The sequence below is a fragment of the Cydia amplana genome, chromosome 17 (genome assembly GCF_948474715.1).
Source record: "Cydia amplana chromosome 17, ilCydAmpl1.1, whole genome shotgun sequence".
Taxonomy (NCBI): domain Eukaryota; kingdom Metazoa; phylum Arthropoda; class Insecta; order Lepidoptera; family Tortricidae; genus Cydia; species Cydia amplana.
Window position 1 is genome coordinate 16,318,581 of NC_086085.1, and position 24,539 is coordinate 16,343,119.

General features: G+C 40.4%; 3 protein-coding genes across 4 annotated transcripts in view; 2 read left to right on the plus strand and 1 right to left on the minus strand.

Annotated features, from left to right (window-relative positions):
• Positions 1 to 1,501, minus strand: part of LOC134655882 (paired box protein Pax-1-like) — a 31,696-nt gene extending 30,195 nt beyond the window's left edge. Inside the window, exon 1 of one of the 2 annotated variants that reach the window (XM_063511380.1) lies at positions 947 to 1,501. In XM_063511380.1, the coding sequence (XP_063367450.1) occupies positions 947 to 1,025 (79 nt within the window). In that variant the 5' untranslated portion in view covers positions 1,026 to 1,501. Of the gene's footprint in view, positions 1 to 907 lie in introns of both variants that reach the window. The other variant, XM_063511379.1, reaches the window with a different exon arrangement.
• The window catches only part of LOC134656116 (juvenile hormone esterase-like), a 381,571-nt gene that overhangs the window by 115,778 nt on the left and 241,254 nt on the right, over positions 1 to 24,539 (plus strand). The gene's annotated exons all lie outside the window — the stretch shown is intronic.
• On the plus strand, positions 20,573 to 23,854 carry LOC134656024 (pinin). The gene is made up of 6 exons (XM_063511539.1): positions 20,573 to 20,810; positions 20,885 to 21,016; positions 21,542 to 21,758; positions 21,904 to 22,198; positions 22,826 to 23,092; positions 23,706 to 23,854. The coding sequence occupies exons 1-6, from the start codon at positions 20,680 to 20,682 to the stop codon at positions 23,852 to 23,854; spliced, it is 1,191 nt and encodes a 396-aa protein (XP_063367609.1). The 5' UTR covers positions 20,573 to 20,679.

Consider the following 24,539-nt stretch of genomic DNA (forward strand, 5'->3'; position numbering starts at 1 on the left):
AATGGCCAATGAGATTTGTTGAACCAGGTACGATCCGGACCGAGGGTCGCACCCCCTGTCCCTCAGCCGCCGGCCTAAACCCCCTACGAATTCCTTGGCCTCCAAAGCCCAAGGTCCCGCAGTCTCGACTGCAACTGGCACAAAATCGTACATTGGCTCCAGGGCAGAGTACTTAGCATGCTTCATTTTAGCCGCATACTCCGCGGCTGAGCCAGCGGACCTCACCGTGAGATTCAAGTGGGACGGCGCAAACGAACTGACGCACGTTGCATCCCAAAGGAGGCACCGACCTTTCTGCCACGGAACCAATGTCAGACCGTCAGGCCTCTTTTACTTATTTACATGTCGCTTAGCATTTAGATTACGAAAGTTTATTAAGAGGTAGGTAGGCTTTTATAGTGGGAGACTAGGGGCCCGATTCGGATTTTGTAATAGACATCTAATAGATATCTTTTAGACATCGCCAAGATACGATAACGATATGTTTAAGATCTAACCTGTCAAATTTGACATTTCCGCGATTCTGGAGATACTCTTAAACGATTTCCACAAGATATTACTTAGAGATCTAATTCACATCTAATAGATATCTAACACAATGTATCGTAAAAGTGACATTGGTTGCCCGAATTGCGCTGCAAAAGAGAACTAGTTGAAATCTAAACTATAACGTATCTAGAATGGATCTAGTACGTGTCATCTCTTGTGTTGTGAATATCTTGAAGTTCGAATGCGGCAGTAGGTAGACGGTAGAGTCAAAAATACAATTGGCAATATTTACCGTACAAAGTTTGATGTATAGGTACTAGTTCTTTTTCTCTACCAGTGTAGAGCGCCCTCAGACGCTAGATGATAATTTAGTCATATGTGTGTTTGTGTGAGGTAATAAGGGTTTGGCGGGAATTACCTAGTGTGTGGTCCAGGTTTTCTCGGGCGAAAGACGTACCCGAGTCCATGGCGTAGGAGGCGGCGGCGGCTGCCGCGTGCAGCGCGCCGTACTCCTTGCCGTCCATGCCGCCGAGCATGGTCACCACTTCACTGCACTCACCACCGAGCTACGCATGCGTCCGCCGAGCGGCGCGCGAGCGGGACATGTGCGCGCGCGCCGCGCACCGCCGCGCATGCGCGCCGGCCCCGCCCGTCGCCGCCATTGGCGCGCGTCGCCCAATCGCCGCGCTTCATTTCGAACGCTTTCCTTTTTCCGTGTCGCGTTCTATTTGAAGCGTGTTGATGCATCTCCGTCTCGAGCCGCGGAGAATTGAACTTTATACGGAGGCTTTAGAGGCGTCGGTGAAGTGTGTTGGCGTTGTAAAATGTCTGTTTTCCCGTTCGGTCGGTTGCGCTCGGGCGGCGAGCGAGACGACTGCAGGAACGTGTGCCGGCGGGGTATGTAGGAGCATGTTATGTGCCGGATCCGTGTACTCGGTTTGTAATTGATAATGTATGTTCGTTAGCCGTTTACTGACTCGCAACAGAAGCTAGTTAGTTCCACTTCCGTAGGTATGCGAATAAGATTTCTTGCTGAATATTTGGTTCAGTACCTCGGTACAGTCAAAGGAAAAACTATACACAGCTCAATTTCTGATGATCAATGATTAATATGCATAAACTCGATCCATAACTGAATTTAAAACATTGAACTTATATAGACCATGTAAATTAAAGCATTGTAAGTAATGTAGGTATGTATAACGCTATAGATTATATATTTCGTAGCTAATTAGTACACTGAATAGTTGGAATAACGATAGGTAAAATAAAAAATCTAACCTTCTTAAAATCTTCACTTATAACTACGTAGGTATAGAAATTTAATACCTAATAAAATATTAGACCATTTAAAATAGGTCCGTAATTGATAGCTAGAGGTACCCAAGAGGTACTAGGGATAGCTCTACCTGGGGGCCCTGGGGCCTTTTACATAACAATTTGTAACTTTTAATATTTGTGAACTGAACTCTCTTCCGAATAGAATAAGTACCTACTACGTAGGCCGTAGGCCCCCGGTTAATAATATGTACAAAGGTACATATGTACACATACCTAATCATGTTACCTACTTAAAGTTTTAAATATACACGATTTTATAATTTTATAAAAATCATTTACACTACGTATGGTGCTACTTTTCACATCAATTATACCTATTATGTTTTAAAATATTAATTATATGCAAAAAAATAATAGTGTCCTAGAACAGAAAAGTGGCAGTTTGATCCCTCCTATAGCAGGGAAGAAAAAGCTCTATTCTGAATAGGAGGTGTGAAAAGTGTGTTTCTTATTAGTTACCATACCTAACAAGTCCTACTAGCACAAATTATTATAGGTAATTGTAAACCTAATGGTTTTATCTTCACATTCTTGGCTTAGTGCTACTGCACACATAGGTAATACCGCATTAGAAATGTCGGCGCGTTTGTCGGCGCGCATCATTTGCGTGCAGCAATTTGTAGCTCCTGCGCCGACAGTGCCGACCGTCTTTATGCACATAGGTAGATGACATATTTGGGGTAATTAACAGGATTTCGGTGGCTCCCGTTTGAGGCGTTTTTGTGGCGTAATTATTACGGTTTATGCGAGTCATGTGTGCCGGGAGAGGGAAAAAATATGCTATCGAGTCGAGGTTAACGGCGCATTAACCTTTCTAACAGAGTTAGATGTAGATACGAGTTTGGTACATTTTTAGTTTCATATTAAGACAACGTATAACCGTTAAAACCCGAATAACCAATATAATAATCTTCGAAGAAAGATAGAGTCAGACCAAGCTAACTTGGCGGCGATTTTGATAGCACAGAATTATGAAAGTGTTACTTTAAATTTAAACGTCAAACTTCTATGGAGTTATGATGTTTAAAATAACACTTGCACAGTCTGTGCTATCAAAATTGCTGCCGTTAGCTCGGTCCGACTTTAGGTACCTACACATTTTTTACTGCGGGTACAGATTTTTGTAAAATCGTCCTATAACATTAAAACAACTAATTTTAAACAAATTAACAAAGCAAGAATACATAAAAGTCTATTTTTTTCATAGAATTAATATGACTAGAACAACTGTCAATCTTTAAAAGTGCGACCAAAAATGAAATGCAAGTGTGTGCGTAAATTGTCTATGTGAGATCAAAAATAATGATGTCATGTTACAACATATTAATAATCTGTCGATGTTTGATTGCTTTATCGACTACTTTTTCAAATGTGTTATTTTAAACGTTAAAATTCTACGACATTATGACGTATAAATAACACTTGCACTGCGTGTGCTATCAAAATCGTTGCAGACTTATCTTAATGTAACTCTTACTGTGTTGGAAAGTGAAGTTTAAATTTACCGCTAAACATGAGCACCTTCAAAAAGGTATAACAGTCGTTATTATTGGAAGTCGGTTATAAAAGCTAATATCTTAGTGATGTCTTGTGAAGAAATAATTACATAGCTATTAATATACCGACAAGTTATCGATACTGTCATATGAACATTTTGTCAAGCCCTAGCGTAAAGTAACAGGTTATGTTTTTACACAAAATATTTTAAATTATAGACTAATATGATAAAATATTAGCACACAAAGGAAGAAAAACTTATAATGAACTTTATAAACTGGCTTCTTACACGTTTTACGCTGTTAATTTGACAAAGTATCGTTATGAAAATTTCGCTCGGAATATCATAAATCCTCTGAAATGAGTATTTGCTTGGATTATTTGGCACTGTAACACTGAAATCCGGCATACTACAAGACACCATCCTCACTGAATTACTTTATTTAATACTTTTCGACCTAATCCGTGTATATTTTTCAATTTGAAAATTACCGTGATACGCTCTTGGCCGTCCGCGGCCGTCGTCAAACTCAAAAGTGGTTACGTTTTCTCATTGATAGTCCGACTCTTTTACACTCATGGGATGTTCATATACGTGATGGCTTCCCTTTCGCACACTTAAGCTGTCTGTCAAGCGCGAGCGGATTCTGTCTGTGATTTTTTTATTCGGTAGACTGAAATGACAGTTCATAGTATGAACATAAAATCTCATTTCATACTATGAAATGTCATTTTAGTCTACCGAGTTAAAAAATAGACAATGCAAGAATGCAAGAATATTAAATAATTTTTTAAGCCCAACTATAAACTATTACACCTACAGCGTACTAGCCCATCATCCATCATCTCACAATACTTCAAGGATTCACGGTAGGTACCTATGTTAGTTATTATAGGTACATATGTTACAACCTTAGGTAATTAACTTTTGTAATGTCCACAGAAATGACGCCGTTTTTAACCGAAGGATTTTGATCCAGATAACTATAACTACCTACAGACGGCTAAATACCTATAGCGCCACAAGCAGTTTCCTTGAATGACATGAACGACATACCGAGTTTATTGTAGCCGTGAGCCAACAAAACCTGTCACAAAACCGGCAAATAATGAGCCTGAAACGTTCCCAGAACCCGGCGGCCTCCCGAAATCCCACCGGAACGCAAATAAAATATCAATCACAGGCTCGTTTGTTCAATATCGCACGCGGGAAACGCCGCGGGCGCAAACTAACGCATTGTTCGCGCGCAAGCCGTGGATTACGCGCGATTGTCCCCCCTTCCACCCCCATTGTTCCACAACTTTATCTTTTCTATACGCATTTATAGCTTTAATGTGATATTTTTCGAAAATGCACGTTTTATTGCCAATGTATTGTTTTAGCTCGATTATCGGCCCGTATCTCGGAAATCGATCATTAAGTTTCTGTTGTGCGTTTATTGTTTTTAAATCAGATTCTGTTTGTTCTTGTGTTTAAGTAAATCGAAGTAACTACAGATTATAATGAAACATAATAACTTACTTACCTACTTACTGTGCCTTTCTTTGTTCAAGATTGTCCAATATTTACCGAAATGAACAAAACTTACAAGGGTAGGTACCGTAAAATGGGGTGAGTAGGTTTCGCGGTGAGAGTTGGGTTATGAATGGGGAGAGAAGGGATGAAAGGGGGCTGAGATGGAATTTTAAGGCTACTGCTACAAAAATAATGTATTCCAATTTAAAATGGAGCTATAGTAATACCCATAATAAAAAAAATCTTTCCAACAATCTTTTCCAAATTCACCTTTGTATGAAATCCCATCTCACTCCAATTACGAGGGACTACGGGGTGAGGTGAGATTTCCTGTTTATCGTCAAAGTTATGAAATGGAACTACCCAAAATAAAATAAAAACTAAAATACAAACGTCCGGAACACTTATTAATATACACCACTCAGTTTGCATAATGTAAAAATAAAATGTTATCGAGGTTTGAATGTCAGTTTAGACCCTACTCACCCCATTTTACGGTAATTATAGTTTCGCCATGTCCGGTCCGTCTGTCTGTCTCTCCGTCCGCGGCTTTGCTTGGTGGTCGTTAGTGCTAGAAAGCTGCAATTTGGCATGGATGTATAAATCAATCACAACAGCAAAAATTACAATCGTTTGCAGAAAACTAAACGAAACGCTATTGTCTCTAGGTATACCACTCTTCCATAATATTAGGCGATAGAGAGTATAGAGACAGATAACGTATCGTTTCTCTGCGAAAGATTGTCATCTTGGCTAGGCCCCCTGAAATAAATACATAAGTAGGTAATAATTTATCTCAGTACATAACAGTAGTAGGTATGTAAAACCTATGGTAAAACATTGTATGTTGTATGTATACGGGGTGACAGAGTGAAAGAACACATGTGCGGCGCCTTTGACATGAATACCCCGTCACTTATAGCGGCTAATGACCCCAGGAATCCTACCCCCCTATAATCAACTCTATTCCAATGGGTTAAGGTGGGAAATTTAATGGCCGCCAGCGTAGATTCCATGTAGGTACTATTATTTGATCAAAAGTGAACACATATGTTTGTTATTACAATAGTCAGCTGGAGATGATTATTCTTTGTCAAGTGTCGCCTTTTTGGCTAGTATCGGCTTACTTGTAGGGGTGACTGTCATCAATTCGTCTTGCATGAAATATATGTACGTATAAACACATAAAATCATCATTTAAAAGTCAATTCTACCAGAAAACATAAGAAAACAACTCAATATTTGCATTTAATTACTTTTTGCCTCACATGTGAATAAAATGCAACTTTGCTATCAGTTTTTGAAGTGCAAAGTAAGTATTTCCGAGCTGGTGTGGTGAAAACATTATTTCGCGCATTATTATTTTTGAGTAACTATCGCGGTAACTGATGACAATATTATATAATTATTAATTACCGTTATTTTTGGCTTTGCTGTTTACTCTTTAATTGTGATAATCAGTTATTGTCAAATATTTGTATTAGGTATCCTAGGGTAAAGACTAATAGGGCCGGATCTATCCAGCCGACTCTGATTTCTATGTTTTTAAAAAAGGTATCAGTTAAAAAAAAAGTGTTAAGTGCTGATCCAAATAGTTTAATTCGAACTATATCAAAATAACAAAACTTTCCACGCCACTTTTCCCTCATACACCAACTTTTTCCTCAAAACTAAAATCCTCCTCACATTTCACATCCGTTAACCGATGTCACGAGTGTCGCAAGTGTGTGTCAAGTGTCAAGACCGTCAGGAAGGAAAAGGACAGCTGCAATGGATATTATGTCGCATGCGACAGGATTGTTTGTCGCGTCACGCGCCGCGGAGCGCGACTATTAATGTCCTAGCTTCAATAACGTAGGACTATGGTGCTTATTTGGTTTTAGTTAGACTGCAGTCATCTGTTTTATTATTAGAGGCATATTTATATGAAGTTAGTTGGTTGATATGACAAGGTTTTTTTATGAAAAGGTTAGGATAGAGTTGACAAACATCTTTGCAAGATATCGTTCCAAAAATATATTCACGATCTAGTTAAGTTATCAGAGTCTTAGATGGGTGACCTATACATATCTATATATGTACTCGTATATTTGGAACGTTGCTGGCTTATAAAGATGTTTCTGAACTCGACTATACTAGATAGAGTGTTAGTGTTTTCTTCAAATTATTTTTTGCTATTATACGCGCCTGTTAAATTTTCAGTCACTGTGTTTTAGTGAACATGTACCTATGAAAGAGTCTGTCATATCTTTTTAAAGAAGATTTGGTTTGCACAGAGATTCTGATGTCTGATAATTATTGTACAACTTTCTACCAATCTCTCCAAAAACTTTGGAACCCAAACGCAAAACGATGTACTCTGGCCACCATCGAAGCCATTTCGTGGTGCCCTAGCTTTGAAGATAATCGAATGTCAACAGCGACTGAACATCGTAAACTATCAATGCTCACCATCAATGTTTATCGGTGCCGTAAACTCATGGTGCAACCCACCGCCCCGCTACCAAGCAACCTCTATGAGATTCTGACGATCATCCATTGCATATACATGACGGCTTCTAAAGGGAGTCGTACGTTACAGTTGCGTGTGGAACCAGCGATGTATAAAACGTATAATTTGATTGACGAGTGCAGGGGTAGTGTAGCGATGGTTAACTATAAATACAGTTGGTGCTTCCCCGCCGAACATGCGCCTTAGATCTCAGCGGCGGCCGTCGCGCGCCACCGCGCCCGGTAATCGTACCGCCTACCCTACTCCTGTACACGCCATGCCCAAACTAAAACCAACCGTAAAACTATCATGCTAAAGTTGAAATCTGAGTGAAGCTGACTGAGTATCTTCTGAAAAAGTGCTTCTTTCCTGCGTCATTGGATTTTGAAGCGTACTTCAATACGATTGGGTATAGTTTTGATTGTAACACGAACAAAGGGCGTAGAGACAACGGAAGCAGCATCGCAGTGATCTTATCGGGATCTTTAATTAGCCGGCTTAATGAAGAACCGCGAGTTATCCGAGCGATAATTGGATCATTAGTTTGTTTGTTGGGCCGTCTGTCTGTCTGTTGAGCGTTTAAACTGTTCAGTTTAAACATGTCAGTTCATTACCGAACGCTGTTCCTTGTTGTCTAGACAATGTCTTGTGGCTTCCGATATTGGCATTAGTTAATGTCCCAATGCTCGATGCTAATGTCTATTAGATAGTAAACAGCTAGAGACACTCTGTGTTAGCTAACTTGCAGGGAAATTTGCCTGTGTAATACGCATACTAGGAATATGTCAGTGTCAAACTGGTGGTAGCCGTACAGGGTTCGAACGCAGGACTCGTGTTTCGTAGTCATGATCACAACCCACTAGGCTTGCTTGCAGCCTCTCAAGAATAGCATGACTTCAGTATTAATATCCGATAGCAGTTGTACACGTACCGAGAAGAGCTGCGCACGCGCTTCGCGAAACTGCTTTCATCTTCGCCGGCCGGCTGCGCTGCGCTGCTATTATAAGGATCGACTATAACTATAACACCAAGTACAGTTATTTATTTGTAGCTCAATGAAAGCTAAGGTAAATGTACTAGCGCTCGACATGCTAATGCCCAATAGAAGACACCCTGCTGTCACCTTTACCTATTGACAATCGGCGCGATTCGGGAAATGAATTAGTGATTCACTAGATATGAAATAGTAAAGATATGTGACGTTCCACGGCAAAAGGTACCTTATGGTGGCTGGGGCTTACGCTATTATTAACGCCGCTCCAATATTCAGCCCGGGCAATGGTACCTTTTGCCGTGGAACGTCACATATCTTTACTATTTCATATCTAGTGAATCTCTTATTCATTTTCCGAATCGCGCCGAATGACGTTTCAAGATGACATGTACTGGGACCGCGTCGAGCACCAGTACGTTTACCTTAGTATTGATTAAAATACAATTGTACTGAAGTCTCAGACTTTGCCCTTTGTAGCATTTTTTAAATATTTTACTGGAAAAAAGAAAATCTCGTTTTCTTGAATATACAACTGCAACGTTCGGCGCATTTGAATAATCCGTGGGCCTGACTATAAGTTTTATTGTTTGTTAGGTTCATTTGTGAACGAGACCCTAAGGCTTTAAAAGGCACAGGGTTTTAAAGGTTTGCTAAGAATAAATAATAAAAATAAATAATAAATAAATATTATAGGACATTATTACACAAATTGACTAAGCCCCACGGTAAGCTCAAGAAAGCTTGTGTTGTGGGTACTCAGACAACGATATATATAATATACAAATACTTAAATACATAGAAAACAACCATGACTCAGGAACAAATATCTGTGCTCATCGCACAAATAAATGCCCTTACTGGGATTCGAACCCAGGAATGTGGGATCAATCCAGAAATTATGAAAAAAAAAAAGAATTGTCGCATAGGATATATCATTGATATATCTCATTTAGCCTAGTTATTTTCCTATAACCACCTAACTATTACTTACACCTCACGAAAACCTACACCTAAAGAAATAAATTAATAATTAATAATAGTTGCGAAATAATTATGTTTTCCGAAAGGCAGTGAAGCGGTGCAGTCTACGGCTACGGATCTACGAGCTACGGCGGCGCTACGACGCTACGCGCCACTGACTACCACTCATGCGTAGCAAGCTGGCTAAAAGCTGGGAAAATACCATTTACAGTACATATGGCCCTATTTTCACGCACTAGTGCGTAAAATAGCACTTTTCGTGCGATGTCAAAAGTTTAAAGGGCCATATGTACCTACTGTAAAACGTTGTTAGATACACGTGCGAATAGGTAATTCGCAACTCGTGTCGATTTAATCGCCACTCGTTTCGAATTTCCTCTTTTTCGCACTTGTGTCATTATTAAGCACACTGAGAGTTTTTCCCGTGATATGCTGGTTGACAGTTATTTTAGGTGATACAAGATATATGTAAGTACGCGATTTTACTCAATTATATGATATATCATGATCAACTTTTACTATAGGCAGCAGCAACTCTAAATCATCATGTCGAATTGAACTTTAGTATGGAACCCGATTTTTTTTGCGAGTTCAAGGTTGCTCCTAGGAATTATAATTAATAAATATTATCTTATCTTATCTTATCTATCTTATCTTATCTTAATGGGTACGGTCGCGTTTATATTATGAATCACGTAAATAGTTACACCCGGTATCGGTAGTCTCAATGCAGTTGATATCTACTGAGTTTAAAATAATGCTAGTGTCAAACGCCCATTTGTATCATTGAAAAAAGGCATTTACAGCCATATTCGAACTTTGAATGAATGAATGAATGAATAACATTTATTTCAGGACAAGTCCCATAGTATGTTAGTAACAAGATGAATACTTAAAATTAGTGTTAGTGCACAACATAACTAAAAATTTAACACAAATAAAAACTTAAAAACCTATAACCTACCTACGTGGAGCGCGAGACATGGAGCTGCGTCCATCGACACATCAGCGCGGAGTCCCAGCGGTCCGCGAACGCGCTCAGGATCCCGTTGGTGCTGCAGCGAACTCGGGCTAACAGGGAGGCGCACCGCTTGCGCATTATGGCAGCAAAATCGTCGGTCCGCGCCTCCGCAAACATGCCCGACGCACTACAGTGCCGCGGCAACCCCAACAGAACCCTAAACGCGTTGTTATATTGGACTCGCAAGTCGCTATATGCCCGCTGCGTAAAGTTGACCCACAGACCGCAAGTATAAAACGATTGGCAATATGCCTTGAACAAAGTAATTTTCACAGGCTGTGAGCACCTTGCGAACCTGCGAGCCAACATATTACATCGGACAGCCAGCGACCTGCGCTCCCTCTCCACGTCACAATTATCTTTTAAATCCTCCGTGACCCAGTGACCCAAATATGTGACTTTTTGCACCCTATTGAGAGGTGTGCCACAAAGCGAGATACCAGGAGCGTCTGTGTAGGTCTTTGACCCTGCCTTAAATATAATCATCTCGCTCTTTTTGGCATTATATTTGAGTCCGTGGGCCACAGCGTACGACTCACAGATTGCGACCAGTTTTCTTAATGCGCCAATCGATGGACTCAGAAGCACCATATCGTCTGCGTAACTAATGTTATTCAAACAGATATCTCCAACGTGACATCCGATATTAGTGCTGCTGAGCTCACCGATTAGCCGGTTCATATAAAGATTGAAGAGCCGGGGCGAGCTCAGCCCCCCCTGCCTCACCCCACACTCCAACCCATATTCATCTGAGTATGACCCACCCCATCTTACTCTGTTCCTTTGATTGCCGTACCAGTAGCGAAGCATCAAGACTACCTCTGGCGGTAATGTGGTCTCATGCTGCAACTTGTTCCATAGCGCCTTATAGTCTACTAGATCGAATGCCTTTGACAAGTCCAAAAAAGACTTTAAGATACGCCAAATATTATATATCTAAGCGATATGGATCGGATGTGTCAAAAAAGTGTTAAAAGTGAAGTTTTTGTTTGAAGAAACGTCACTTATGACACTTGTTTGACACTGACATATCTGATCCATATTATTGTTTGGATATCTAATAGTTGACGTATCTTAGGCCAAGAACGCACCACGATTTTTTGTCGCGCGATTATTTTGTCGCAGAAATGCAACGTATGTGTTTATACGCCAGTGCGCGCACATGCGACAAGAAAATATGTATTACAGCGCGATTTTAAAATCGCGTCGCACGATTTAAAATCGTGGTGCGCGCTTGGCCTTAAAGTTTGAATATGACTGATAATCTCGGAATTCTCGGATCTATAATTATTTGCTCGCAAATACGTAAGCTCGTGACGCATGTTAGCACCTCCCATCCGTTGAAATTAAAACATATTGAATTTAAAAGCCTATTTTATCGTTCGTAACTGAAAGGCAGCGGCAGCTTGTTGATAAGTGTGTCATAAATGTGTAAATTATGAACCGGCGCACGCGCAGCGCAGGCTGCCAGCGCGGAAATGGTGCGGTGTAGCGTTCTTGCGTTCAACTGTGCTACATGTAGCAGTAACAAGCCACGACGGACCTATTCTGTCTGTCATATCACTGTAATAACACTGAACAACTGTCAATATTAATAAACATGTTATAAAAAATATGAACAAATTGGGACACAGTTCGTTGGGTAAACAAATAAATAAAAAGTACATACTTAATAATAAAGTAGGTACTTTTTAGGCTGGTTTTAGTGTCACGCGGACCGTCCGTGCGGATCGCTCCGGACCGGACCAATATGTATTAAGTTCAGGGAGCGTTTTAGAGTGGTCCGCGCGGACAACCGTCCGCGCGGACAGGTGTCTCATACAATTTGACAATCCGCACGGACGGTCCGCGTGACACTAAAACCAGCCTTATTATTCCAGCTGCCTTTCCACCCTGAGCTGAAATGAATGCCTGCTGGACCAGAAACGACCCACAACGAGGATCGCTGCCCCTCTCGCGCATCATGACATTTATCAGCTTCATGACACTTTATTTTGAAATAATGTTACTAGCGCATATTAGATCGTCGCCAAGCAAAACAAAGCGATCGAATGTCGACCAAGATGCCAAGACGTCCAATGTCAGTTGCCGGCGCGCGGCGCGGCGCCTGCCAACCTGCCAACGCGCGGCAACATCAAAGTCGCTACAGCATAGGGTAACATTCCATTTCTGACCGCAGCTGCACTACTGGTACTGAACGCGTCGCTGTTACTGTCAATTTCCATAGTAAAATGAACAGTACTGCAGCTGCCGTTGGAAATGGGCTGTCACCTATAATGTAACTAGAAATGCAGTTACGTCGCTGAGATGTACAGATTTACAAGTCGATGAAACGTGACGAAATAATATACGTTCTTCTTCTTCTTAAACTTCGGTATTCATTATATACTTTAAAATTGTTGTTACAGCTATTATTAATTTTTTCTGATACAGTCAAATAATTTAATTTCCGACCCATTTTTTACCTTGTCATAGTGAAAAGGTAAAATGATTAGATTTATTTAAAAGTATACCTATAAATTTCTTAAAAAGGAGGCTGAGTGGGAAATGGACACTTCTTATTGTTTATTAATCCATTTCTCGGCACATTTAGTTTTGACCCTTGGACTCGGTTGACTGGCAGAGAATGCGCTGATAAGGTTTCAAACCTCGGTCGTGCTAAAACATGTTCTGAAAAAAAAATGCAAAAAGAAGACTAAAAGTTCGGCCACGATACTTATCATACACAAGAGGTCAAATAAACTGATATTTATAGGTACAGTCACCTGCAATAATTATGTTACTCTTCGAGGGCCGCAAAAATATGTGACACGTACGCTCATATGGCTCTAAGTACAAATAAGATCGTAATCAGCTATTTTTTAGGCCTTCGTTGTGTAATATATTACTGCAGGTGACTGTACGCAGAAGCAAGATCCTAGCTGAAGTATGGTGACAATCTTAGTCCGCAGTTAACGACTAGCCAGTAATACAGCAACGTAAGCACCTGAATAGGTCCCTGGCACCAGCAGCGGCGTGCTCCACTGGCACGTAGCGAACCGCGCGCGCGCCGCCCGCCTCGATGCAGCCGCTTGCGCACCTAATCGTACATCGTACCTACGCCAGCAAGCGTTCCCATTCCTTACAAGTTACAACCCTTCGGGCCATCCACTGTATCTGTAGTCTTAAGACACGTAACAACTATGCGTGATTACCAGCTCACTTTATACTGGTCCGAGTATAGGTGGTGAAAGCGATTGCAGTAGCAATATAGAGTGGACTGTTGTGGAGTCACGAGTTTAGGCTAACGAGACAGCCAGACAGGTCTACTAGTTCACGACAGACACAAACAAAATCTTTGTACTATTTTAGGCAAGTGCCTAATACAAATGTACCTACCTATAAATTTAATTATGAACTGTCCTCACAGACATAAAGTTAATGCATATTGCTAATTTCTAATGTGGTCGTATTACTAGCATAAATTTGGTAAAATAAATGATTTCTTCTTAGAACAGGTCCAACGTTATTAAATTAACAAGTTTTAGTGCGCCTCAAATTATAGCGAGAATAATTATTATCATAATCTTCTGATAGTTCTGATATAAATAAGTACCTATAGCCAAATAAAAATATTGTTTTTTTGCTTAGGTAAATGAATTCGTAGCTTAGCCACTAAAATATTATACGCAAGCTTAAGAAGTTACGAAAATAAATACCAGAGTCGATGCCGCCTACATTGCCAAGACAAATCGCTATACTCAAGCAAAATTGAAACTCAGCGTGCGTTCAGAAAATAAAACAATCAACAAAACTCAATTATGTGTGGTCGGAAAAATGAGGTGGTATAGCCGGTTCGTTCCGCACTCGGTGACAAACGGCTCGAGTTATTCGTAATGGCCGTCGCGATTAATCAGGATAAGCGTTTTATTAGCGGGTTCCGCCAGATCACTCAGTCGCACGAAAACAAAAACATTCAAACAGAACCAGTTTTGGACGCAAATGGTCGCGGCGGGACTGACACCTGATTTATCCCGGGGTGTAACCCCGCGGCGATTTATGTGGTCGCTGAAGATAGTCGCGTTTAACCATAGCTTAACTAAACCAGGATAACGACTACGCTTGTGATGGTTGGTTTTGATACGACCGTATATTCTAATTGTTAGTATAGAGTATAGACCTTGAGTAGAATGGCGATGCGAGAAGGGTACGTGTCGCCGCGGGGTTTTGAGCAAACGCTCGCATGCTACTCGCCCGCGCTGACCGAAAATTAAGTAAACATGCCTTTTTGCGCCACAATAACGTTCAGATTAAGAAGCCAGACGTCAAATCTGTTTAAAGGAGGCGTATCCATTCACCACGCACACAAGGCGCTAGCAAGTTTTTACTACCGTTGCGCGAGTGTTAGTAAATGTGGAGAGGAACGGGCGGCGACACCGGTTCCGATACTAACTGTGCGCGATAGCCATTCTAACCTCTTTAATATGTTCTGTGGTATAAACCCAAATGAATTAACTTTCATTCATTTTAGTAAAACAGTTTAGTTAATTTTCCTTTAAAACTATTCAGTGCGCAATGGATCTTTAGAAAAAAAATTACACGCTATAAGTTAAGGTTAAATTTAAAAATTCTCTTAAAATCGCTTCATGATGCTGAAACCCACGCCTCGATTCACCATGTGTCAATAATACACCTTAGGAACTAGCAGTAAGAACCCTTTCAAAGGAAATTCCAAATCACCGTGGAACATACTCGAGAAGACTAATATGTAGTAGCTTACAAGTAGTTCATATGCGTGATTTTATTTCCATTAGCTCTTTAGTTCAGTTTACCTTACTATTATTTAGGCTTCAAAGTAAACACACAAACAACAGTGTAGACAAATTTAAAATGAAATCTCTTTATATATACCGCCCGGAAGTAATTACCAAATATATTTTTGAGTGTTTAGATCAGAAGCCCCCGTCTGTACAATCATATCGGTCTCGCCATCTGTCACCGCGCAGCGTGGCAAACAAACATGCGCCGTACACTCGCGCACACAGCTACTTACACTTTACATAATATAAGTACAGTTGTGGACTTTACATTTATGAAACATTTAATTTCAACAAAGTTGTGGGCACCTTCCTCATTAGTCGTATATGGTGGTTCCTCTTTTGCCAGTGAGCCACTAAGGTCTAGGACCAGAAACAAAATGTGTTAACTCCGATAGTTTAGATAAGCCTTAGTAGGTAAATTAAGTTTTAATTACTGGTAGCCAACAAGAACACTTATTTAACCAGTTATTGCAAGATTACTTACAAGCAAAACGAACAGTTCATAGCATCAATCGCCATTTGCGTCATAAAGGGTTAAAAATTTAATCCGATCATTGCATACCTCTCTTGAATAATAAACTTACCGTCGTTCACACTGTTAACTGACAATTCTTAAACCTTATTACAATGTCACAAGGTCCACAAATATTAAGCTCAGGGTTGGAACACGGGCTAAGCACCTCGGCCTTAGCTGGCGCAACAATCTTTGTTTCCAAAACATTATTTCGCTATGCCAAAATCCATTTGAGTGGAAATGTACAATCCTTTTTATTAGCATTCAAGTCGCTGCGCGCGCACGGGAAACTCGAGTTTTAAGTGAACCAGTATCATACAATAGAAATCTTTAACAAGTAGCAGGAAGCCAAAATAAGTGACAATCGTTGATAGAAATCGCCAATCGAAATTTAATTCCGATAGGCCAAAGCTTTTATTAAGGATATAGGGCGACGTTTAAGGGATAGGGGCTGCGACCCTCGCCACAGAATAACTAATAGTACTACCGTACAGAAAATTCACTCCTTCACAAAAGTCAGATTTAGGTATAAAATTACACCTATATCGCCGCCTGCAAGCAAAATTGAAACTTATAACCGCGCATGAACCGTGAATCTCCTTTGCGCGCCGCAGTTTTATGACCGAGCTGTGAGTGTCGGCACGGGGTTATCACTTAACAAGTTTTTTATAAAGTCTATTTTTTTATTCGGTCTACCGAATAAAAAAAGAGACTATACCCACTGATTTATTATTTTTAAGATAAATATGTAGGAATTACAAACGTTGATTATGTAAACATACATTTTTTATCCGGAGATAGTATGTCTGATTCTCACGGAAGTAAGTTTCGAAGCCATTGTGTATTTTCAATTTTGCGCGAGCGCCGCGTGACACGACTATCGTGCAAGCCGAGCGGCAGCCCACTGCCATACGCCAGTATTACGCCTGTCCGATGGGCGCGCCGGCCAAATGTACCTAAACTGCGGAGTGACACCCCCCTGCCCTCGCTCTGGTTCTTTCCTTGTCCAACATACCTATATCACTGGCCATTCAGCGGGGTAATGCGGCCAGTATTTTTGGCACATTTGATCCGGGAGACAATCAGAGTGGGGGGTGATATTTTATTTGTTAAGTTAGTTTTACTCATTCTTAGGTTTATTTTAGTTTATAATTTGTATGTTTAATCAATTTGTTACGGTAATAAAGTATTATTTTTTATATTCCGATAGGTACATGTTTATTTTTCGATTGGCGTTCGTGGATAAACGATTACCATTTTGGCTACGGCCCCTTATTTTGACTTATCTTATCAGTCATTATCCCTATTGGGGAGAATGGGGAGCGGCTACAATACTGTTTCCCCTATAGGTACAATCGCTTCACCGATGTCACTACTAGTTTAGTTGTATAGAACGACGCCGGCGCAGTTTCAGGCGGCCATTTTTCATGGCACGGCTGAACGGTCGGCCGCGCCTCGGATTTAACCACAGACAACAGACGCGGGCATAACAGCTAATTGCTTTTTTCAGCGGGAAACGAGGATGCACGCTCCGCTGGAGCAACGATATTTTAATAGGGTTCTTAAACTTGACTAGGTTTGCTAGTTGTATAGAGAAATAAAATCTGAAGCTTGAACTTGTAATTTGATCGTGAACACCTTTTGAAAGCAAAAACGATGTAAAGTTATTTGAAATTAGTTCCTCGTAGAGGTATTTTAGTAAGTTGGTATGCTTATTTAATTGTTATCTTACAACAAAGAGAATCTTGCAATATGAGTTCGAATTTGACTTTGAGAGTTAAAAAAAGTTTTTTTTTTTTGAAAACTTTGGGAACTTTTTCTGAAAACCAAGCAGATAAAAAAGCATGCTTAAAATCCAAATTTCCAGTACCTACTTACGAGTAGGTATACCTTAACTATGCATTTCGATGCTAAAAGTTCGATTTATCGCGTCCTCTTTAATTCTAGCCTAGTTTGTTCTACAGTTCTACACTGTCGCGGTCTACTTTAAGCATTGTAACATTCGTAACCGGCTGATAGCAATTGCGATAACACGAATGAATAACTGCATCCAACATTGGCACTCCTACGCATGTTCGAAGGAATAGTTGTCATCACGGGTGCCGTAGTTGACATGACGGGCAGTCGTGCGTTGACATCTCCTGCGCAGAGTAGAGAAGAAGTAGTGTATTACCGTTTGGAAGCTAGTTTGTATTTGTATGCTGAATTATATGCTTACGGTAGGTATATGTACCTATAGCATAAACTAGGTATTCAATGATTGTAATAACAGACAATATGGTACCTATCTAATTTACCTCATTTAAGTCTCACACCTATTTACTTTTCAGCCTATTAGTACCTATAAAAAACAAAAGATATCAGAACTGTGACAATGCGATTAAGGCGAAATGAAAATTATAAGTTTCTGTTTGACTAAATAGTTGACTGATAGCTAATGCCTTTAAGTCCTGTAGTCCGTCGTTTGTAGGTACTTTCTTTTATTGTGCAATAAAGGTTATAAATAAAAGGCAATAAGCGTGAAAATGTGTTTTTTAGGGTTCCGTACCTCAAAAGGAAAAAACGGAACCCTAATAGGATCACTCGTGCGTCTGTCTGTCCGTCCTTCTGTCACAGCCTATTTTCTCCGAAACTACTGGACCAATTAAGTTGAAATTTGGCACACATATATAAGTTTGTGACCCAAAGATGGACGTGTAACGTAAATAAATGGATTTTAAATATGGAGGCCATTTTTGGGGGATAAATGAGAAAATTAAAAAATAAAGTTTTTCAAACTACCTATATCGTGTTACATATCAAATGAAAGAGCTCATTGTAAGAATCTCAATTTTTTTTTATATAATTTTAAGGTTAATAGTTTAGCAGTTATTCAAGAAAATAGGCAAAACATTACCATCCCCCTCCCCCCCTTATCTCCGAAACTACTGGGTCTAAAATTTTGAAAAAAATACACAAAATAGTTCTTTACCTATATATAAATGACAGGAAAACCTAAACTTGGTCAACCAGATCTTGACAGTAGAAAAAGGCGGCAAATTTGAAAAATGTGGGCGCGAAGTGATCTCGTCTCATAGAAAATTTGAATTTCGCGCCTTTTTTTACTGACAAGATTTGGTTGACCAGCTATATTAGAAATGTGCAGTCAAGCGTGAGTCAGACTTAATGTACGGAACCCTTGGAACGCGAGTCCGACTCGCACTTGGCCGGTTTTTTTTTCTGAAATGCAATTGCAATGCAAATGAAATGCAATTTTTCAATTCTGGTACAACCCAAAATTATAGCCTGACCAGTAATATATGATAATTGTCAAGAGGGCGCTGTTATTCTCATGTATAGGGTGACAATTCAGTGTAGTATGAAAAAATTAGTTCCAGTGAAATTCCGCAACATGGCGCACCCTCAATAGATCCTGGTTCACCTATATGTGAGAATGAGAACCGGGTTAAAGGTGCTACCACACATCTGCTTAAGAAACGGTGACGGTGCGGAAACATAATGCCGTGCCGTAAACTTGACGATTTTATTAGAGATCATGCGATTAGAATTTTCGGGAAGACGAAAGATAACTTTTGTTTACTCTGAGTATGTATGACCCAACATTTGATTTGTACTCTGGTAGCACCGCACTGACATGACACAGTGTGTGCCGACAGGCGTGGGCGCCGCTCCAGGCCGCGGCGCGTGAAATTAAACCGCCCACCGGAACCCGCCCGCCAAAGCGAACCGCCTAAGAACACGCAAAAAATTAGACAATGTTGGTTTAATTAAATTTAATAATTAGTCTTGCGGCGCCGGTGTGTCCGCTTCTATGGCGATGCATCTTAAGCAATATTGACCGAGTTTCACGAAGATATCTTTAGGTATTCTTTAAAGGTAAAGTGAGTTATTTCAATAGGTATCTATGGACCCGATTCGGATTTTGAAATAGACACATATTAGATATCTTTTAGACATCACCAAGATACGATAACGATATGTTTAAGTTCTAACCTGTCAAATTTGACATTTGCGCGATTCTGGAGATACTCTTGAACGATTTCCACAGGATGTGACTTGGAGATCCAATTCACATCTAATAGATATCTAACTCTATCTAACGTAAAAGTGACATTGGTTGCCCGAATTGCGCTGCAAAAGAGAACTAGATGATATCTAAACTATAATGTATCTAGAATGGATCTAGTACGTGTCGTCTCTTGTGAATATCTTGAAGTTCGAATACGGCAGTATACCTACACAAAAGTGACATATAAAAATATATAATCTAAAGTTAAATTAATTAAAGGTAACAAACTAACAAGAAGTGGGTAACTATAAAAATATAAAACGTGTGTATATAAGTAGAGTCCGTCTAAGCTAACTTTGTACCGACTTGAATAGAACAAAGTGAGGAGTGTCACTATAAACTTCATATTTTCATCGAAATTTGACATTAATGATGACATTGCCACATTTTGGGTTTGCAAATGCCATGCAGGGTTAGCTTGGTCCGACCCGACTCTACATACTTTCACCTTTTACACACAGTATGTGTTTCTTTGTACATGGTGGTTACTTAGGTAGGTACGCTAAACCTTACAGTGACAATAATTGCTTTCTTCGCTTTATTTATTATGCCGTTTCATATTTTGGCCACTTTTGGCCTTTTAACTTTGAACTTGTAGCGACATCTGCCGTTCAATAGAAAAAGAACTCATACTTTGCGGAAAGCGCCATCTAGGGTGCAGTAGCATTCACTTGTTCATCTTCAATGAAAATAAAGTGTTAATATTAAAAATATTATTGTTCGTTTTGTATTTATTTATTTTTTATAAAATTTAAAATACATTCAAAAGATTTATCTAATTTCCAAAAATAAAACTACGTGAGAACTAAACAAAACGCGCATAGGAACTTCCACAGATACACAAAAACGTCAAAAATAACAAAACGCATTATAGAAATATAGACAGCCATCAGCGGCAGCGGTACGGAAATGTATCTTGTGAATTGAATTTGTTATTTACTTTCAATTTATATTGATTGAGCTCAAAATGGGGACAGAAGTAGCATTATCGTTCACGGCACTTCGTGCTCAGTTAGAATCGGAACGGAGCAGCTTGTACAAAATAGATGAAAACATCAAAAAGATAGTGCAAACGACGGGTCGATTCTCTAACGATAGGTTAGTGCTAAGCCTTGACGACAGGAAATTTCCAGTTTATGACTATGTTTGCTAACAAATGTTTTTTGTTTTAGGTTTAATAACTCATCTAGTGACTACTTAAAAGGTGGACCGCGTTTAGGGGGTCGAAATTCATTCCCTGACTTTAGGCAAAATGATGATTCTTTCGGAAAGAGAAAACAAGAGACCAAAACAGTTTTTAGCAGGTAAATATCACACTATTAATCACCGCACACATTGGATACGTCACGCAAGTAATTAAAGTGGTCAGCTGTATATATTTCATGCTTATTTTGCATTCAATTTGTCATCTATTGATTGGTTTTGATTTCTCACAAGGACTGTTAGCCTTAAAACTATTTGCCATCTATTTCTTCTTATCTTTCACCGATCTTTAAGGAATAATTCAACTTCTAAAATGTGTTGGGTTTGACCAAAAACAATTGATAATTGATTGGTACAGACAGGACTATAGGGTACTCTAATTAATACAAGTTGTCCTGTGATAGTTTAATTTAGATATGGGAAAGCACTTGTAGATCTAGAAAAACATACTACAGTAATGCTACTATAGTTGAAAAATGTTGCACAAAACTTGGCCATTAAAACATTACCACTAATTAGTTATATGAAATCCAAGTCTCTGGCATCACTGGGATTTGCCGATTTGGTAGTATCTTCAAAGGTATTTTGCAGCGAGGTAGGTAATATCTTAACTTGTTACTTCACAGATTATCAGCACGCACAGCAGGCAGTGATGATGAAGAGTCTGGAGGCAAACGTCCGCGCGTCATCTCTCAAGTGTCTCGCGAGCTGCCAACGCGTGCGGCCGTACTGCGCGCGCAGGGCGGCGACGAGCAGGCGCGCACGCGCAACAGGCGGATCTTTGGCTCGCTGCTTGGGACGCTGCAGAAATTTAAACAGGAGGAGATAGTGCTGCAAACTAAGGTATGAGTTGTCATTACAGGTTGGTTATGTTAAAACAGAGATGCTAAAGAGCTTAGTTGTGTCATGCCTCTGTTGGGAACTCTTACTGCTGCTCCTTTTGTGCACTGAAACTACAATATTAATAAAAGTAAATCAATTATTACAGGAAGATAAAAAGGCACAAGTAGAAAGAAAGATAGAAGAGCAAGCTCGTGTACAGAAAGAAAAGGAACAGAAGGAAAGAAAGACCCTCTTTGCCGAGAGAGAACACAAAAAGGCCACAATCAAAGCTCTGGAAGCCAAGATGGCACGAGTCCAAGAGTTTGAGAAATGGGAGGGGTCCCAGAAGAGCCTGGGCAACTTTATACTGACTCGTGCCAAGCCGCATGTGTACTGGATACCAAAGAAGATGACCGACAAGGCCTCAGAGAAGCTGAACTCCAGTAGAAAGTATCATGAAAGTAAGTTTTTGTACTGCTTCAGTTTGTGTTATGTTGTATTTCTTGGTACATTGTTTTTTAGTAATTGCATGTTAATTTGCAGCTAAATATGGTCCTTTGTATCGCAGTGAGTAGTAAAATACGAAATGATATTGATAACATTTCCTATTAGTTTAAATGAATCCTTCTGCATTATTATTTTTATTACCTTTATCTCAGTCAGTAAATATAGTACTGATTCTAAATTGAAACTGATCTGATAATATCTAAAGCCTCATCTCCATATCGTGCGGCAAACTATCCATTGCGCCAACCCGGTATCCATTACGCGCGGCTGCCGCGCGAGCCAATGTTCGATAGCTTGCCGCGCGATATGGAGACGGGGATGTCTGACATTATCAGACAGCTATATCTTTCTTTCCCCCTATGTTTTTTTTAAACTGAAGTAATTTTAATACGATTTATCAGAACTACACGACAAGTTTCTTGCCAGAATCATCTTCAAACAGGGATGCACTTACTATAAGTACTTAAACGAAATCTTGGAGCGCTACACTCCCATCGCGTCGTAGGCTTCTACATCCGAAGATCTGTCATATAACAGGATAAGACAGGATGTAGAATAATCCGTGATTATCACATCCCCAGAGTGCATGGTAAAGAAACGCGCGGAACTGCAAGAGGAGCTGCAACGGATAGAGCAGCGCTGCCTGCGCGCGCGCGCGCCCCGGGCCAAGGAGAACGAGCCCGGGGCTCCCGGGGCTCCCGGGGCCGGCAGCAAGCGGGACAAGTTCGCCAGCGACGCCGCCCGCGAGGACAAGGACGACAGCGACGCGGAGGAACACCAGGAGACCCGTGACGAGCAGAACGAAGAGCCGCAGGGCAATGGAGATGCGGTGATGAAAGAGGAGCCGGGTAAGTTTAGCTACAGATCATAGACAAAATAATTAGTCTGATATACTATCGCAGCAAAGGGCAGATGAGCAGGCATACTTAGTAAGGTACAAGGAATTGCCGGCCTAGGGTGATATACACGTGCGAAGGAAATAAGGCCGTTTAGTAACACAAGCCTAGTAATTCCTAATCAGAAGTATCACAACGAGGCATAGTGCTTTTAACGCTATTATGAACACCACGCCTGTCTTGTGCGGCGCGTCATCGTGAACCTTGTCGGAGTGCACGAAGGTTGATATTGGGCTGTAGCCGCCGGCGTCAGTTGACATCTGTGGCGGTCAAAGCAAGGGTTCAACTAAAAGTTCATAAATAGAGTCTGGTTTGTGGTATTTAACGTAATAAATGATGACCTGAAACCATTAAAAAAATCACGTGTTTCTAAAGGCCCGTCTCCATTATGCGCGGCAAACTATCGAACATTGGCTCGCGAGGCAGCCGCGCGCAATGGATCTGATCGAGTTGGCTCGCGAGCCAACCCGGTATCCATTGCGCGCGGCTGCCTCGCGAGCCAATGTTCGATAGTTTGCCGCGCAATATGGAGACAGGCCTTTACTCTATAATTATCTATTTTCAGTTACAGAAGAAAGTAAATTGGACACGACAGAACAGAATACAACAGTGAAAGCCGAAGAGAAACGAGACGATTCCCATATGTCTGTGGACAGTGACCTATTTCTACGGCGAAGTGTGGAAGCCCCGCCCGAGGCCACGGAAGAGTCCTGAATACTAGGTTATATGATAGCATGTTAACAGTATATGCAGAGGGTTAGAATTATAAGGCGTTGGCCTTTAATTGACGCCATACTGTTAACTGGACATTCTTTAACCCTATTGCAAAGACAAGGTCCACCAATGGCAAGCCATTTGCAATCATAAAGTGTGGCTATGTCATCTTTAATGTCAAAATTCTATGAAATTATGAAGTATAAAATGACACTCCCTTACTTTGTTCTGTTCAAGTTGGTCCAAAGTTAGTTTAGACCGACTTTAATACATCAGGAAAACAGAAATACTTCTATAGACAATGCTGTCTGGACTGTATGGTGTCAACCGGAGACCAACGCCTAAAAGAAAAGGAAATATTATGCTGTTAAATTATCAGTTTACATTAGATCATTCCTTTCCTTCCCTAAAACAAATCAAAATGTGTTCTCATTCCAACCGCTTGGAGTTTTTTCAGTTTTTCCTTGCGTCAAGTGTTTTCTCAAGTTCTTGCCGCTGGCAGAGTGAAAAGCTTTTTTTAAAGTACTAAAATATGAAGCTCCTCAGAAAGGCGCAGGTTTTTAAAAAGGGTAGAAAACGAGCATGTTAGGAGTTGCAAGCGTACACAGGCTACGGTAGCTGGTTTTTGGATGATTTTGGGGGTCAAAAATCGTCAAAAATAGATGACGTAATTTATGAACAGCCC